Source organism: Topomyia yanbarensis, chromosome 1 (genome assembly GCF_030247195.1).
Source record: "Topomyia yanbarensis strain Yona2022 chromosome 1, ASM3024719v1, whole genome shotgun sequence".
Taxonomy (NCBI): Eukaryota; Metazoa; Arthropoda; class Insecta; order Diptera; family Culicidae; genus Topomyia; species Topomyia yanbarensis.
The window spans coordinates 63,696,736-63,714,644 of record NC_080670.1 but is presented as its reverse complement, the minus strand read 5'-3'; the positions used below and the strand labels follow the sequence as shown (position 1 = coordinate 63,714,644).

The window sequence follows — 17,909 nt, the reverse complement described above, 5'->3', positions numbered from 1 at the left end:
GATAAGGGGAATTGGGGCAAAACGGGCATGACAGCGTATCGTCGTTCTAAATACTAGCAATTAATTTTTCAGACCTTTTTAAGAACACCTTTCCTGATAAATGTCATCCAGCATTTAGGGTCCATTTGTTCCCACTGTGCATTGTTTGCAATCGGCGGGGCAGACATCAGCTCTGTAAACATGTTCCACAGAATGTATCGCATCGAAAATTCTTGGAACGCCATTAACGGAGCCATTTTACTAGCGCTGCGGTGAAAATATCGGGATGATCATGCGAGTGGTTGAATGACATAGTGGGAAATCGTCTCGTGAAGTAGACTAGATCAACCGCCGTGGACTAGCTAGTGTAGTTCGCATCGATACACCGGAAACGGGTCGTCGAGGCGCCAGGGTTCCGGATGCCACGGAAAATGGCTCACGAAACGGTCATCTGTATCGGGAGAAATTCTGCTGCCGAGGAACACTGAGTCGGAGTAGGGTAGATCTGCCTAGTAGATCATGACAAAACCGGGATCGAAATCGCTCACGAAAACAAGAGATAAATGGATCATTGAGACGTCAAGCGTGACGTACCGCAAGAAAATAAATTCATTTTTAAGTTGATGAAATTGCACAAAGAATCAACAAATCAATATCAATTCTTCAAAAGGCATAAGTAGATTTTTGTAAACAAATTTATTTCGCTCATTATTCCGCTGTCGAGTTGAATTTCATGAAAGATACACATGAATCAACATCTTTACCCTTGGTAGAATCAATTTCAAATGTCAGTTGTGTTGAAATTATAACAAATTAAGAGAAATCAGCAAAACAAAAGTTTGTTTACAAATCTTATTAGCCCTATTAAAAAGTTGATATGTACAACCTTAGAACCTTGTAGTAGAAAAATAGAAATAAAATAGAACCTTGTAGTAAATAGAACCTTGTAGTAGCTTCCATTCTCAATGTTGACGTCTTGAGATTTCTAAACTTTAACCATCGACGAAAGACACATCCTTACGGGTTTCAAACTAGGATGGGAATGAGAGAGTGTGTACCGGTTGCAACTGATAAAGAGCGAAATGCGAAGACTACGGTCCGTAAATTATCAATGAGCGAATAGTGATATAAGAACTGTCTCATCTCTCTGCTATGTTAATGCTTTCGAATATACATTCTTAACAATATTTCAATCAAATAATTTGCAACCAGTCCCATAGAGTGAACCAAAGAATTTTTATTTTTTGTGAGTCTAACATTTCCATTTCGATGTCGTCTCATCAGTATCTGGCAGAACGAACTTGGTCATCAGATAGTCGCTAAATCCAAAAACGAAAAACATCAACTCTCGCGTACTTTTTGAAAGGGACCTATGTGCAAAAGAGAGCTTCTCTTTGTTTACTTTCTCATTCGATTATCACGGCTTTGCCATTAATCTTTCCAATAATGTTACAGTACATATTGGAAGAGCATGATTTCAACTAGCATATTATGCAAAGAGTTAAGCAGCAAACGCAAATGCGACCGTGTTATTAGCGGAAGAGAAAGTAAACAAAGAGAGGCTCTCATTTGCACATAGGACCTTTTCAAAAAGTTTGCTTGCTATTTACGTTTTTTCTTACATTTATTATTTGCAATAAGAAGTAATTGTTACTAATTTGATCACATGAATCAAATGAACCAACTTGCAACGAAAAATCTATATTTGCACTCTACGCAACCCCAAGATTTAATGATAAATATAACTCAAGATTTAATGAACAAGTTACTACTAACTAATTAACTAATCATAGGTAAAATTCCGCAAGCACAAAACTTCTGATTGCTGATGAGTTAATATTGAAACCGAAGTATGATTCAACTAACAAACCAATAAGTTTTAATGCTACAATTCGTTGTATTGTTCATTAAATCTTGGTTTATATTTATCATTAAATCTTGGGGTTGCGTAGAGTGCAAATATAGAGGCAAAACAACTTCTTTACTTTCGTTGCAAGTTGGTTCATTTGATTCATGTGATCAAATTAGTAACAATTACTTCTTATTGCAAATAATGAATGTAAGAAAAAATGTAAATAGCAAGGCAGAGTATTTCCGAAGATATATTTCCGAAAGTAAAGGAACAACGAGCATGCAGCTCTATAGAAAGGTATTATGACTTGACTAATTGTGAAAACACAACACGAACGACAAGTATTCTAAACATTGTTGAATTTCGAACAAAGTTCAGCTTCATTTCATTGCTGGACCACCTACTTCGGCAAACATTGTATCCTTTACCAATACGGAGAATACTTCCTTATTGGATGATTTAATGACTGGTTCTCATTCTTATACTTAGAAAAAATGGAAATTTTTTCGACGTATTTTTCTGTCAAATAATAAAATTTTACATGCTTTGTCAAGTACAATAAAATACAGTGTGTCTTCTAATGTAAAGCTTGTCTGAATAAGTTGGGGAATTGTGAACAGCGCTTATTATTACCATTACCTGTTTTTGAATATAAATTGAAATGAGTTGAACACTCCTTTTATGCATCTTACGAGATGTAAATATTTTTAAGAGTGAATAATTTCATCGTAGAAAATGCAGTCCAACTCATGTTCAATAGTATATCTATCAACTATATTCATTTAACAACAGTTATCGTAGCGCAATCCTCCATCGTTGCAGAAATGTCAACTAAGTGGACATTTCTTGTACTGAAAGAAAAAAAGAAACTAGTCCCCTCCTGCTTGCATCCATTTCTACTCCAATAATTCTTATGAAACTAGTTTAGCTTCTCCCATTACATCCAGCAGCCACCAAGTGTAGCATGCGCCCTCCTCGACGAACAGCAAAAAGAGAATCTCGATATCTAGGTGAATTAGTTACTCAGCCCGTTACATTTCCTTCCCCGGGTAGCTCCTCCCCGCGGGATGTTCTGGCTTATTTATTGCATGTGGCCAACATCTCCATCCGCCACTATATCCGCGGCTATAAGTCAGCCAGCAGTCGGCCGTGCGTGTCTGTCGGTTTGAGTATACGCGAGAAACAGTTTGGACCGGCTTTCGGTACTGATTGTAAGGTTGGCTGGTTGCATTCGCCCGGCTGGCCGCGAGTGAGATCCGTTAGAAGAAGAAACCCCAGCATACACGCCTCATCGTAGGCTGGGGCCGGGACGAAGGGAGCAGCGATAGAATGGAAGACTTTTCTATGCAGGTACCCGGCCTCGCTCCCGGCCATAATTGTTTCTATTAACCAAGGTGGGCTGGTCCGAGAATCGAACGAGCGATCTCTGGTCTTCTCTTCTGTCTTTCTTCTGGATTTCGTTTATCTCTTTCCCATCCCCGAGAGTAAAAAAAGACCTGTCTGACACACTCCGGATGGTTGGTTTATAGGCTGGAAATTGGGTCAGTGGTTCTTACTGTTTCTTGGAGCTTTTTTCGTTCCCTCTTTTTATGGGTCTTTCACTTCGTTGTTGTTCTTTGATTGTAACAACTTTCCTCGTAATCTTGAACGAGCGCCTGTGTATGTGTGTGTCTGAACTTTTAACGAGACCGTGGAAGCAGGCTTGAAGATTCTTTAGCCGGAATCAAGAGATCGAGTGAGTGGCACTGGGCTTGGATGGATGCTTCAATGGATTGGATTTGCTTTTATTTTCTCGGTGATTTTCGTGTGAAAATTTGAGGCATAGTAAAAATTAATTGCTTCCCTGGTGACTCGTTGAAAGTAAGTAGTATTCCAATGTTCCATATGTGATAGAAATACAAACGAAATGTCACATCACTCATTTATAAACATCTTACGTTGGGGATGAGATCTGCATTTTCAAGTGGTTTGAGGCCCGAGTTCATGTGCCGATTGTAAACATGCTGTTCATGGGACAGTTGTAGCTTTAAATATGGTCGATGTTAACTCAGACCGGACAATGGCATCGTGTTGATTTCGTGAAAAAATGAGTTTAACGTTTCAATCGCAGCATCCTTCACATTATAATTCGAAATTTATTTTTGGCACAATTCATACTAATTGAAACATATGCTATCATTATCTCACTCTTAGATTTTGTGATTTATTCCTGACTTAACACCGACCATATATATATATATATATATATATATATATATATATATATATATATATATATATATATATATATATATATATATATATATATATATATATATATATATATATATATATATATATATATATATATATATATATATATATATATATATATATATATATATATATATATATATATATATATATATATATATATATATATATATATATATATATATATATATATATATATATATATATATATATATATATATATATATATATATATATATATATATATATATATATATATATATATATATATATATATATATATATATATATATATATATCGATTTACAACAAAAGGCAAATTTATTTGTTTAACATTTTAGGGGTTAAATTTTTATTTCTGGATTATTATGTTCATAAAAGCATATCAATCTCATATTGGAACATATGATAAAAATGACAGTAAATCTACAGCGTTTGGCAAAACAAAATATAATTATCCACATTGTCTACCGATTTACATTGTGTACTTTTGACAATACTCTCTAGTACTGGTGAAAATAAACAATGAGTTTCTCTCATTTGCGTATAGGACGCTTTGTACTATTTTTTAGAAGTATAAATTATTGTTTATAAACACGTCTCACAAAAAAATCAGTTTATGTCGACTTCTTAGTCCACTTCGTAAGCGTGCACAGGCTGAGGGGCCGAACATATACCACAAGGATTAAAGGCCTTCTTTTTTACCCCCGGCCTCCCCCTCCGTAGACAATTGCTGTGCCCAATGATGTCCACGTGGATATGCTATATGTTTCATTTAAAGCGGGGCTTGCTGCACACCCCTAACTACGCCGTTTAGTAAAAAAGGCCAGGATCAGGTTGACGATTTTCAGAGCGATGGCGTAACCGTTCCATAATAGACATATCGAAAAGACCCCAAAAATAAACAAAGTCGGATTTAGTGTTGTGACCTCGTCTCATCAATGACAAATCGATTCACAATAGGCTTGTTAAGGTTACACCAAATACAAACATGTATTTGGTATTTGGTTACACCACGATGTAAGCAAATAAGCATGTATCACAGAGAGCAGACTTATAAGCTAGAACTTGTTTCTGGAATATCTGTGAAAACATTCGAAGAAAAATATGACATCCAACACTTTTCACGAAGCAATCAGCGATGTAAGATTTATTTTGGATATACCGGATAGATACGTAGATAATCTAATTAGAAACCATAAAGTTAGTTTTAATTCATATGTAGAATGCCATACTAGATTATTCCCAATAAATCTACTTCCCATTTTTCCCAATAAATCTACAGTTTCTCTTGGAAAAAGCCAACGCCAAAGGCCGAAACGTCGGACAGTGCACAACAATCGGTTTACTTTTTGTTGACTGACACAGCCTTTCAAAATCCTCAAGTTTCAATCAGTGTTAGTAAAATAACTGTTGTTTGTAAATGACAGCAGCAAGTCGCAAATTACCGCTAGCCGGCGCCACGATAGGCCTGCAGATTTCCATCACTTTGTGCGCCAACTTGGATACAATGGGATGCTAAATTGAATGCGATGGTGATTTGTAACGTATTTTTATTCGAATGTTTACAAAGTTTTTATGGAAAATGGAGTAGTTTAAATGTCTATTTTCTTATAGAAGTATTAAGAAAAATGCTAGAATGAAAAAATATTATTTTATTCTATTTTATATCATTTTTTCCCAGCTTTTCAATATCTTCTATACATACTAGTTCCCAATAATGTACGCTAAAAAACTAACAACACATGCATTTTCAATGAATCCTCCATACTATCTTTGTACATATTACGTTTTGTTACGACTTACGAAGTCGAAATACAAATCACCAGGTGAACCAGTGTGTATGAAAATGCCACTTCAGTTTATAGGGATGTATCCTGGCCGCCTTGTGACGCTCTCGGCTCGAGACGCGCGCCTCAGGTAGAAACCTTTTCATGGCATTATGCACATTCCCTGAATGCTTCGCGTTGCACTGTACATGATGGCACCACTGCTGCCGGGGCTAAACTGCGTCTACTTGTAGCGTATCTGATTATTGTTAGAGTCACATTTTAGTCCTCCATATTGGAATCGCCATCGTTATTTTTTTAATATTGATACATATTAACTCAAATTCGTGTTTATAAATCACAAAACCCTTTTTTCTCGATTTTGGCTGCAATACCTCTTATTGTTTCAATAGGGCCGGTCATTTTGAATATCGAAACAATGACTTCAGGTTCGTAATCAGCGATGTCTAAAACACAAATTTGAAGTTTTTTACCCAATGGGCGTGACACTTCCAATAAATTATAAAATATTATAAAATTATAATGTTTTCGTAGACATTATAATTTTATAGGGGACATTAAAATTTTATAGGAGAACCCGGAGCTATTCGGACCTACTTAAACAAATCGCCCTTTTAGGTGGATAGATGTGAAAAAATTACCCGTCTAAGATCCTAATTGTTAGTTTGAAACCTCAGCTACATTTTAGTGTAATAAAAGATTCATTTGGACCAGTCAATGGCAGCGCTAGGCGACGATTTGCAAAAATCTAAGTTTTTCCATCCTTTTACAATGTAGGGGTAATTCGGACCTCTCTACGGGGCAATTCAGACCATCATTTTTTTTTTTTTACAGTGGAATTTTGTTTACCTATGAAATATTTATAAGAGGCGCTCCTTAAGAAGCAAAAAAAAAATTAATTGCTTTACAAAAACTTAACCTGGTAAATCACAGCTGTCGATTCGGCGGCCCATGTATTTTCATTGCTATGGCGTTTGCAATGGTATGCGCATCCGCAAGCCGCTGAGCGGTTGTTGACGGAATAGGGGGTCCGAATAGCCCCGTACGCTCATATAGCACAAAAGTGGTGAGCATCTCGAAAATATTCTTGTTTTTACCCAAACAAAAATCATTCCATAAAATAGGAGCCTCAAGCTTTCCAAAACAGTTATTTAGTTGTTTATTTGTTGATTTAATCACGGTTTTTCCATTATATTGTTTTTTTTTTGTTTTGAGAATGGCAAAAAACGAAACACGTTGTAACTCCTTTCTACAAAGATCAAAGAATCAAATTCAGCTCTCAAAATTAATGTTTCAGAATAGCGGTTCCACGAATATGTACGATAGTTTGAAAGTTTCTGAACTAAATCGGTTTTCAATGTTATTCTCACAGGTCCTATAATATTTTACGCTATTATTAAATCCCCACCGTCGTTCAACTCGAATGCGTCTAATTAAGGTCAGCAGAAATCATTGTTTTCGCTAAGCTTCCGAATGACATTGGATGAGAAGGAGAATTTTGAAATTGAATAGTTGAAAAATGCTTCCAGCGCGGGTAAAATATTTTTGTAAAAGAGAGTCACGCCCTCGTTTTTACCCGTTCTTACACACATAATTTTTTCTGCCGAATCTCAACTTGTTTGTAACTTTTGCCGAAATTTAAACAGCCTGAGATCTCAGCAAACATCTTTTTTGCTGAGATCCAAGTAAAAGTGACATTAGATAGCTGAGACTCGGAAAATATTTCAACGAAAATCAGTAAACAAATACCACTTTGCTGAGAAATCAGTTTCCAGATTTGCTGATTACATGGCTTTTGAGAAATTGCCGAGCTAAATTGAGTGTGTAGGTCATTCCTTCAATAAATTTAGTTTATAGCCTTACTATTAGTTTTATGTTTCAGATCGATCCTGAGGCAGCAGGCTGTACGCAGTTTTGCAATTCCGCGCGCACCTAACCTTAGACAGAACGTCACCACGAGCGCCATTTTTTTTCGTCTTGATTTTGTAAATGAAGCTTTTCAAATTATTAAACTATTTCCTTCAATGTTTTTAAGGGGTTTCATATGTTAAGGTCAGTCAGAAAATCGAAAAAAATTATTCCTCTATCTTAAACTTTAAGTTCTTAAGAATGTTATCCCAATTTTTTATAGAGATCGGAGCACTAGACGCAAAGTTATAGCGTTTTTCATTTTGCTCCCTTACGGAGGCGTAGCTTATACTTGAAACTTTAAACGAGATTATCTCTAAATCATGTTTTCCAAAAATGTCTTTGCGGTGACTACGATTGCCGAAAAAGTTTTCAACCGATCTTAAAACTTTTTTTTTAATTGTTCGTAATTTAACCTCCGTGTCCTTGGACGATTCCATTTTTTCGTCGAAATTTTCATATCATATTTTGTTTCCAACAAAAAGATTTTTTTTTCAACGAATCGTTCAACGACACTACATGTATCTATACTAATGAATTTTTTTTAGTTTCATGTTTTCACTTGAGCTGTTGGACTAGAATCGTAGTCACAGTCTTTGAAAAAAACGTGTTTTGCGGAAATTGTTATAACTTCAGCAATTTTCAATATTTTTTCATGTTCTCAAGTGGATTTTGCAAATTGGACATTGTGCTACGCTAGACGTATAACAAATATTTCCTAAAAATATAGCTACATAAATTTACAAAAATTCAAACTTTTCCCTTATTTCGCGCATCTCAACATATATAACCCCTTAATTGGCCCACAAAAATCCAAATTTTGCTTAATTTTTGGTCATTTGAATGAGAACCTTCTCTTAAGAATTGCATCATTTAAGCTTAGTACTTAGTTGCGTAGTCAGTTGTTTTGATTACTGTTGCGTAGTGGATTCCCAGTAAAGCTCAGCCAAAAAATGATCCGGAATTCAAGCTGGTTCTAGTTCGTATTTCGGCTCCAGTGACACAACCGAGTCTTGATGATATAAGTCTCTACTTTACTAGTTGTCAGGCATTGAATTTCGCTTCACACAGACGACGTCGCATAGCTCGAGAACTCAGATAGAGCTGCAAGCATTGTGCAGCATATTGGGTGACATCAGTTGCAGTTTTCGGGGATTATCTTTAGCGATCCGAGGCATTGCTTGACACTCGTTTTGAGAGAAATAGCGAATAGAAAAAACAATCAATGCCTATTTTTTTTGTCATGCCTTATTTTGACAGTTGTCATTGGTAATAATATTGTCAGTCAACTTTCGGAAACCAAAAAATAACCAAAAAACTTTAAATAGTTTAATTATTTACAAAAAGTATACTTGCAGGATTTGGGGCTTTTTATGTCCGGCACTGTATGTGTTTCTATTAATTTCATGTACGACGTCGCCTACATCGAGAACTCAGATAGAGCTGCAAGCATTGTGCAGCATATTGGGTGACATCAGTTGCAGTTTTCGGGGATTATCTTTAGCGATCCGAGGCATTGCTTACCACTCGTTTAGAGAAAAACAGCGAATAGAAAAAACAATCAATGCCTAATTTTTTTGTCATGCCTTATCTTGACAGTTGTATAATTTCTCAGATACACGCTGAAATCGATTAACCAAATGTTTGTTGATGATACCCCATGTCATTGGTAATAATATTGTCAGTCAACTTTCGGAAACCAGAAAATAACCAAAAAACTTTAAATAGTTTAATTATTTACAAAAAGTACAATTGCAGGATTTGGTGCTTTTTATGTCCGGCACTGTATGTGTCTTTTAATTTCATGTAATTTTACTGTAATTTAATGGAGGGTGTTACATTTTTTTTAATTTTGATTATAGAGGTTTTAACCTTAGGGTCATTCGCCCCTTTTCGGGTTAGAGAAATCTCTTTTTGAAAAATTTCTAACCCTATGTGCGTGGTTTGGAATCGAGCCTAGGCGAGCTTCGTACAAGGCAATCGATTTACCAACTACACTATACCCGTTCCCCTAGGGAGTACAATTTCTATACGCGTCTATTGCATTTTATTTGTTGGTCTTCCGATTCCGGATTTATGTGTTAATGTGGGTCTTCCGATTCCGGATTTATGTGTTAATAACAGGGGCGGGTCCAGGGGGTCCAAATCCTTCCCAAAATATTCCTCATCTAGAGAAATCTGAAATTAGTTTCAGTAGGTTTCATGATCATGATTTTTATTTTTAGCGCTAGCTGCCAGAAGGACGATACAAAGAAGTATAACCACGTATTACTCAATTAACCTATTGCGTATGATACAATGTTCATTCCTGAATCATGGCCTTTCACTATGAATAGTACCTAAAAACTCGTTTATAATTAATAATAAAATATGATTCCTAAACTCTGACAAACAATTGAAAGTAATCTGAAACAACCTGGAAAACATTTTTTCAGTAAATCGATAATCCCAATACAACATTTTTTCTGGATTACAATTTCATTATAATATACTTCATTTCATTACAATAAATCAATTGCCTTTCAATAAGATAAAGCATTTGTACACTTTTTACATTCATCCTGTATTTTGCTGTTATGCTTTTATTGAAGTGCTTTATTTGTAAACAAATTGGGTTGGCTGGTCCAATCAAAATATTCGGACTATTACTATATTTCCGTTATACCGTTATACGCATCATTGTCACATGTTCTATGGAATTCCCTAAGTGCATAGGACAATTATGCTTGGAGGGACAGTTCTAAAATGGTTCTATTCCGAAGCAATCTTCACAGAATAGAACTATTTTCGGACTGTCCTACATTTACATCTCGACACGACGTGTCGTGACACTTTACGCGGAAGGACCCATATGCACTTCCATATGCTGCCATGTCAATACTCGTGGAACTAATCGAATCCTTTCCTCCACTTTCCAGGCCATAAAAATGTCGGAGGAGCCCAAGCGACGCGAATGGCCCTTCTTCAACCTGATGGACGTGTACTTCAGTGATCAGGTAAACGACCCCACCCTGCGCCTCTTCTCGTCGACGAAACGGTTCGACTCGGACACACTGGACGATGCCCAGTTTGACGATGAGATTATGAACTCGACGGCTGCGGTGGCCATTGCTGCCGCGGCGGCCGCCTCAGCTGCCGCAGCAAACGCCGCTAGTCAACAGAAAATCAAGAGTGAGCTTATCCACGGCCACAGCGGTGGCAGCATGTTGGACATCTCGGACATAATTGAGGATCATCTGGGCAGCGGTGACTCCAAGCTGGACCAGTTCAAACGGGAGATTGTACTCAGCCAGTTCAGCAACGTATCCGATCGGAGTAACAGTCAGAGTCGAAAAGAGAAGAACAACAATAATAACAATAACCACAACAACAATAATAATAACAACAGTAACAGTACTGTAAACTCTAATAACAACAACGGAATTGTCGCCAACAACTCTTACAGGGAAAAGGAGAAACAGCTAATCGAAAGTTTAAGTCAAAGTCCTGGGGCGGGACACTTAACCAACGGTGGTGTCATCAGTGGCAACACAGATAGCAGTAGTTTAAATAGTAGTCCAACAAGTCACGTGAGCAGTACCAACGGACCTAAAATGACAAACGGACCGTCCACGAATGCGAACTTCAACGCCTTGCTGGCGGCAGCCAACAGTACTCACAATGGAACTACCCTGCACAGTAACAGTAGTAGTGCGATTAGCAGCACGGACCGGGACACCGATTACGACGACTATCCGAATGAAAGGGACAGCATGTATGACGGAGGAAGTACAAATTTGAAAAATCTGAACCAGAAACTGCTGCACCAGATGAACGAACATCACAACATCGACCAGGTAAATACTCGGTGGTTGGGAACAATAAAATCTCCCACAACTAGTTTTTCGATTAATCCGCCAAGGCGCTAGGAAAGAGGGCAAAGACCTTCTGTGACCATATTTAATCACGTCGTCGTCAGTCATAGTTATTGCAGTAGTGGAAGCGAAATAACACAATCCTCTTCACAAGACATGATGGGGATGACTGGGGTATAGGCGGGGAACCTCTAGTGTGACGAACTTGCCACGGAACGTTTTGTGAAGCAAGAGAAACTTTCTTCTAATAGCTCCTACCTCCTTCCAATGAAAGTAAATCTCTTGGTGATACCTATATGCACTTGGGTTGGCCTAACGTCAGCCTGCAAAATGATCGTTTGGAACTGATCGTCGCTGTTAGATAGGGCGAAATGAGTGGTGGTATGGCTCTCCGGTAGTATCGACGAACAGCATTATAAAAGTAGAAGTTGAAAATAGATAATATCAACGCATTTGTGGGGAAGTATAACCGATTCAGAGTTCAGTTCAACGCCACGACTGACAACAATAGCAAGTTGTGAATTTTAAGCTGCCTTTTTTCTAGAATTGGTATCCATGACACTACGACCAAGTGCCTCTTCACTCTTTTTCGCTCGAAGAGGGAATAGTCGAAAACGAATAGTTTTCTTCTTTAGGATTATAAACGTGAACTATTTGGAATAAGTCAAATTCTATAGACATTTATACGACAAGTCCATTACACTGCAGATGAATCGTCAAAATGGATATATGCGTACTATACCCAATAATAGACTCAACCCGCCCGAAACAGCAGTGCTAATTGTGACTTTCAATTCAATCGTTGGAAATTCCATCTTTTTTGTTCGATCAATAACAAGACGATCGCCCCAGCCACTGAGCCACAGGCGCAGCGGTTATTTTTCGGCAACTTTCACTTTTTTTACATAATTAGAAGTATTTTGTAAATCGATTCCATCTAGGTGTGGCATGCGAGTGCTGGTTCGTGGTTGTGTCGCCAAAGTCTACGTTTCTACGGTGTCTAAACAACTTCAACACAGGCGACGATCGCGTCGTTACAAAAACGATCTCCGCATACTGCGCTCTGCGTTTTTTATCGCATTCAACGCGCACATTGCTATTTGGAACTCTTTCTTTCATTTGATTGAGAATGAATGAGCTCAATCAGAAAAGTGTCCCTTCCAGCTGACGGGGTACACGAACCGTCCCATACAAACGATTTGCAGAGGGACGACCCACCGGTTGCCTGACTAAAATATTAATTAGAAAACCGTTGGAGTCGATGTTGTTCGTAAGCCTGAAAAAAGTGAGAACTCGCAGCACGCTAAAATAGTAGGATATAATTGTTATTTTCTATTTCTCAGCCCCGCCAAGTGGAAGGGAAACTTTTGTTTAGTTTCTAATTTTGTTTCGGCGCAAGTCTTTTTCCTCGGCTCACCACACTCCTGCTGTGGCTCCTTGGGTACACGAAGCGCAGCGAACAGAAACGGCCAACTTTGTTTCCACCATCCAACTGAACAGTAAAATGCGAGAAAAGGCACCGGTTGATGAACTCAATACCAATCAGCTTAGCAAGTTTTGCGGCATTTTTAGACGGACTCCTCCGAGCGCACGCTACTGCGCAGTGCGCGCATACCCAAAACGTTGTGGCATTTTTTGGAGATCGGATTACGAAATATGTGCAGATCGTTTGGGGTCGTTTTCAGCGCTTCACTCCTTCTCCTTGCGCCGACGGTTTGGCTAAGTCACCGGGGTTTTATTTTTGTTGTTGTGATGTTGTTTTGATATTGCTACAACAGCACATAATCATCAACCAGCGGCCAGCAGAGGACCATTGGTAGTATTTTGACAGCGTAACTAGTGCAAATCAGAAGATGACGAACTTTGGGTAAAGTTTCTTACAGTTTAAACCCCTGGGGAGGACGCCGGCAGAGGTTTGCTGTTGCGTAAAAGAATCACTTATTCAGAAATTCTTCACACCTTTCTGCACGCTTCGAACGATAGGGGAAAACCCTAGGCCGTTGAATAATACAACAACGGCAACAGTTATCACGATGGAAATCAGAGGAGCAGTACGTGTATTCCACGGGATGGACTCTGGCACTTTCCCTTTCGCGCAAGTGCGAAACTCTGCGGGATGCTAATTGGTTCGGGCACGCTTCCTCGGGTACCAGTTGATGCAGCTGATAGAACTCGTAATGATAGTAATTAGTTTATGTTATATCATTCATCAGTTATAAGGCTTAACATCCAACAACATAGGATTATGTTTTTACAAACTAGAGTACTACCATGGTATAGAGTTTTTTTTACAGTTTTAGAAAAAATGTATATCCTATTTCCATGTTCTCTGGTTCCATTAATTACAATCAATAAATGAAAAGGCAATACAAGATTTCATTGATTACAGCAGTTGACCGTGGATTACTGTTTATCCAAAAACCTAATTCTCAAAGTAAGTTCGTAGGCTCAAAACTAAAAAAAAGCTAAAATCGATGTAATATGCCTAATTTTTATTGAATTTATAATATATGAGTTTTATTCTAAATTCATCAATCAAAGCAGCCTGTTCAAGGATATTCGTGTTTAGTTGATTTCATTATATAATATTCCATTTTTTATACAACCAGTCTTTAAAATAGTCAATATTCCCTTTTCCCTTAATATTGCTATAATTTCGGAAGTTTCTAACCGATTTTGACCATCTATACGGCGTTGTGAAAATTATTAAATTGTCTTTTGAACAAATGGTACATATTCACGAATGTGTTTTGCCTTGTTTATCCTCAAACCCTAAAAATACGATAAAGATCCAAGTGCATTTTCTAGTTACTTTGCTATAGTAGCTTTATTATATTAAATAACAGATTGTTCAGCGATGTTGAAACTAGTAAAATTTTACGCAAGTTTCTCGCTTATTAGGGTAAGGTGGGGTAAATCCGACATAGTAAATGGTTTTGGCTGTAAAATGATCATTTTACATCGGATTAAGCCGTTTTATATACCAAATTTAAGGTTAGACAAGTGAAACAAATATATTGCACCTGCTTTAATGGAAGTTCAATAATCAAATTAATTTATGATAAAGTGTGCTTGAACCGTAGCGAAATAACAGGGATGTACCCCACAAAACCGTTCTAGGGTAAATTAGCACATTTGAAAATTCTTTTAAGACAATGACGTATGCAAAAATCCAAGAGACTAGAACGAATATAAAGTTGTCTTATCAGATCTACTGTAGTTTGCAGTTATCATTTGAGATTGCAATTAAATAATAGATTGTAAAAGTACCAGATCATGCGTGAGTGAAGATATTATATTTCTCGACTAAACAAAAAGTGGACGGCAAAAGCCAAGCAGACCGCCCATTAATTCACCGGAGGAAAGGTGTCCTGCAAGCAGTTGACAAGGAAAGTCGCTCGCACAAAAGTACCCCAGCAGCAGACGTGTTATGAATTCGCATCGTTAACGACCAGGAACCATCACCATACGCTAAATTAGTCCGCGGAGAACGTACCCAAATTATTGCCCCAAAACGAACGGTCTTCATCAGAACCAACCATTCATTTCACAGAGTTATAAATGAAATTTGCGTTTGGCACAACTTCCTGACCATCGGCATATTTATTTGTAATCTAAATTATGATGCTAGAAATTACAACATAGGTTCTCATATCGAGAAGTCGATTACGATTACAGATACTTTATACACAGACTTGCGGAGACAAAAACAGTAAAACTAGCAACCATGAATGTAAACTAGCATCACGAAAGTTCGCATAAGCTTTGCATGGACTTCCTCTTGTAACTCCCCTCTCAAAACCCTCATGCTCAAATTTCAAGGTTTTGTCCCGCATGGTAAGACGTCCTGGAAATTGTCCCGCATTTACCAAATTGCCAAAGTGAGCCGCTTTGGGGCAAAATGCTTCCAAAGATTCTATATAGGGAAACCGGGGGCAAGTCCGACACCCTAAGCGCAATCATTTTTCTAAAATTCCACAAAGCTTCTAAATTCGTATATTCCGTTTGTAATCCTTGTTTAGATGGTTCTTAACAAGATATAATTCTTTTAGCGTTTCAAAAAATTGGATTCATTGAAAATTATTGGTTGCCATAAAATAGAGAAAAATGACATTTAAAAAATGCCGCGGATAAGACCGACATCCCAAAGCGACACCCTTTTTAACTTGCCTTTTGTCCAATTTCTTAATTAAAAATGTGTTGTGTATGTGTGATATACTGTAATTATGTGTATATGAGTTTGTGTGATTCAAATGCGTGCTTTCTGGAGTTTCATGGCGTAGCAAGAGGAAGAGCATTCAAATGCGTGGTGTTGTGAATAAATAATGTTTTCCGCTTGGTTTATACAATGATATGGGTTTTCTCAAGTAATCTTTTCGAGCTTTATTCCCACTTGTGAAACTATTCTAAGGTGTAAGATCAGTTCTATAAGCATAATGTATCTCCTGTTACTAGGATTCATTCACTTAGAAGTAATGTAGGGGAGCCCGGGGCTAGTTGGCGGTTGGGGTAAGTTGCCGGAATCCCTTTGTTTCTATTAGACATATAGCGCTGCCTCTTTTTGTGTACCTCAAGTTATGTGAAACGCATTATCCAATGTGCTTTTGTTGCAAAACGATTTGTTTGGTGGAAATTGTGGGTGATATTGTGTTTTCGAGCATACCGAGTAAATCATCTAAATTTACTAAAATACTTTGCGTTATTTAGGGTGATTTTCAATCTCTTTCCCGAATGATTATATTTTTCGATAACGCGTGAAAAGAGCTTTCAGTATCCGTATAGATATTAAATCTATCCACAAACAAAAGTTATTTTTTAAACAGTTTTTAATAAAATATTCGGTTGGGGTTAGTTGGTGGTGCTGCACGCGGGGCAAGTTGGTGGTACTATTTACAGTGCAAAAAAATTTTATTTCTGGAATTCACTCCAAAGTAAGAAAATCTTTTTCTTGTGTATCTCGTCAATGCAGGAGACATTTATTCCGGCCATTCGCATAAAGTATTTCAGTTTCAATACCCCGGTATTTTTTCAAAGTCAAAATACCGGGGTATTGAAACTGAAATATAATAGCAAATGTCGGTTAACATGCAGTTTTCTTGAAAAGACATTCAGCACGTTCCAAAAGGACCCTTGAAGTCATTGAATCTCCACTTGATTGCTTAGTTATTGGCGTATCCACACATACCGCCAACTTACCCCGGGGCCGTCATATATTTTTGTCTCTAAAAATGGAGACAATGCATCAAACACTTAATAAAAAATCAGAGAACCAACAGTCTTCTCTTTCATGCCGCGTGTTCTATTTTGCAAAATCTACCTACATCAAAGCGGTAAAAATTTAAAACTAAAAACGCCACCAACTAGCCCCGGTCTCCCCTACGCTTCGTAGTATGCTATCCGATTCGTGTTATGACTTTTTGGAACATTGTTTATCAACAATCCGACGATCGATGAAAATTGAGCTTCATTATCATTTCAGAATCTCGTATTAGATTTTACTTTTTCGTTTCGTTTTGTAATATTACTATGAATCATGCACTATTTAATTTTTTATTTTTTTGGTCGGCTTGAGACAATACTGACAAGAAATAAATGCAAAAAACAGAGTTTTCGTGTATCTCAATTATTAACATGACGTGTTTATGATATAATTGAACACAACAAACATGTTCAGTTGTTTGTATCGAATCAACCATCTGAAAACCGTGTCGGTCTTACCCCACCCGAAAAGTGTCGGTTAGGGCATTGCAAAAAAATTTTTTTTTTGAATTCTCAAAGGCCCCCCTCTCTCATATTGTGACAAATGTCAAAGTAAGCTCAGATACCAAATTTCACATCATTTGGACAATTTTAGACCCCCGCCCACTTCGCTTGAATTTTTTTGAAATTGGTGCTATGGGAAAATATAGAGGCATAATACATTAAATGCTATAACTTTTGAAGTAGCAATCAGAAAATTACAATTTATACCTATTTTGAAAGCAAATAATCTTAGTAATTGAATAGAGATATTTTTGTTACTAGAAAAATACGGGAAAGCGGGGTACTGGGTCATTTTGGCCTCAAAATCTCATATTTTTAATGATTTTTCTGCTCCGTGATGCAAATCATACATATTTTGTGGTTTTTCTATTGTGAAAAAATCTCAGAAATCGAACGAAACCCTTTTGACCTTAGTCCGAATACGAGAAGTTGGGGTTATAGGGCTTTTTGTCATTCATGTTAAATTTTATCATTTTCTCATGCATATATCTCTATTATACTTCAATCAAT

General features: G+C 37.2%; 1 protein-coding gene across 6 annotated transcripts in view; it reads left to right on the top strand.

Annotated features, from left to right (window-relative positions):
• Positions 1–17,909, top strand: part of LOC131677804 (probable serine/threonine-protein kinase cdc7) — a 197,458-nt gene that overhangs the window by 169,234 nt on the left and 10,315 nt on the right. For all 6 annotated transcript variants that reach the window (XM_058957855.1, XM_058957849.1, XM_058957852.1 and 3 more), the window contains exon 5: positions 10,701–11,618. In XM_058957855.1, coding sequence (XP_058813838.1) covers positions 10,701–11,618 — 918 coding nt within the window. The remainder of the gene's footprint in view (positions 1–10,700; positions 11,619–17,909) is intronic.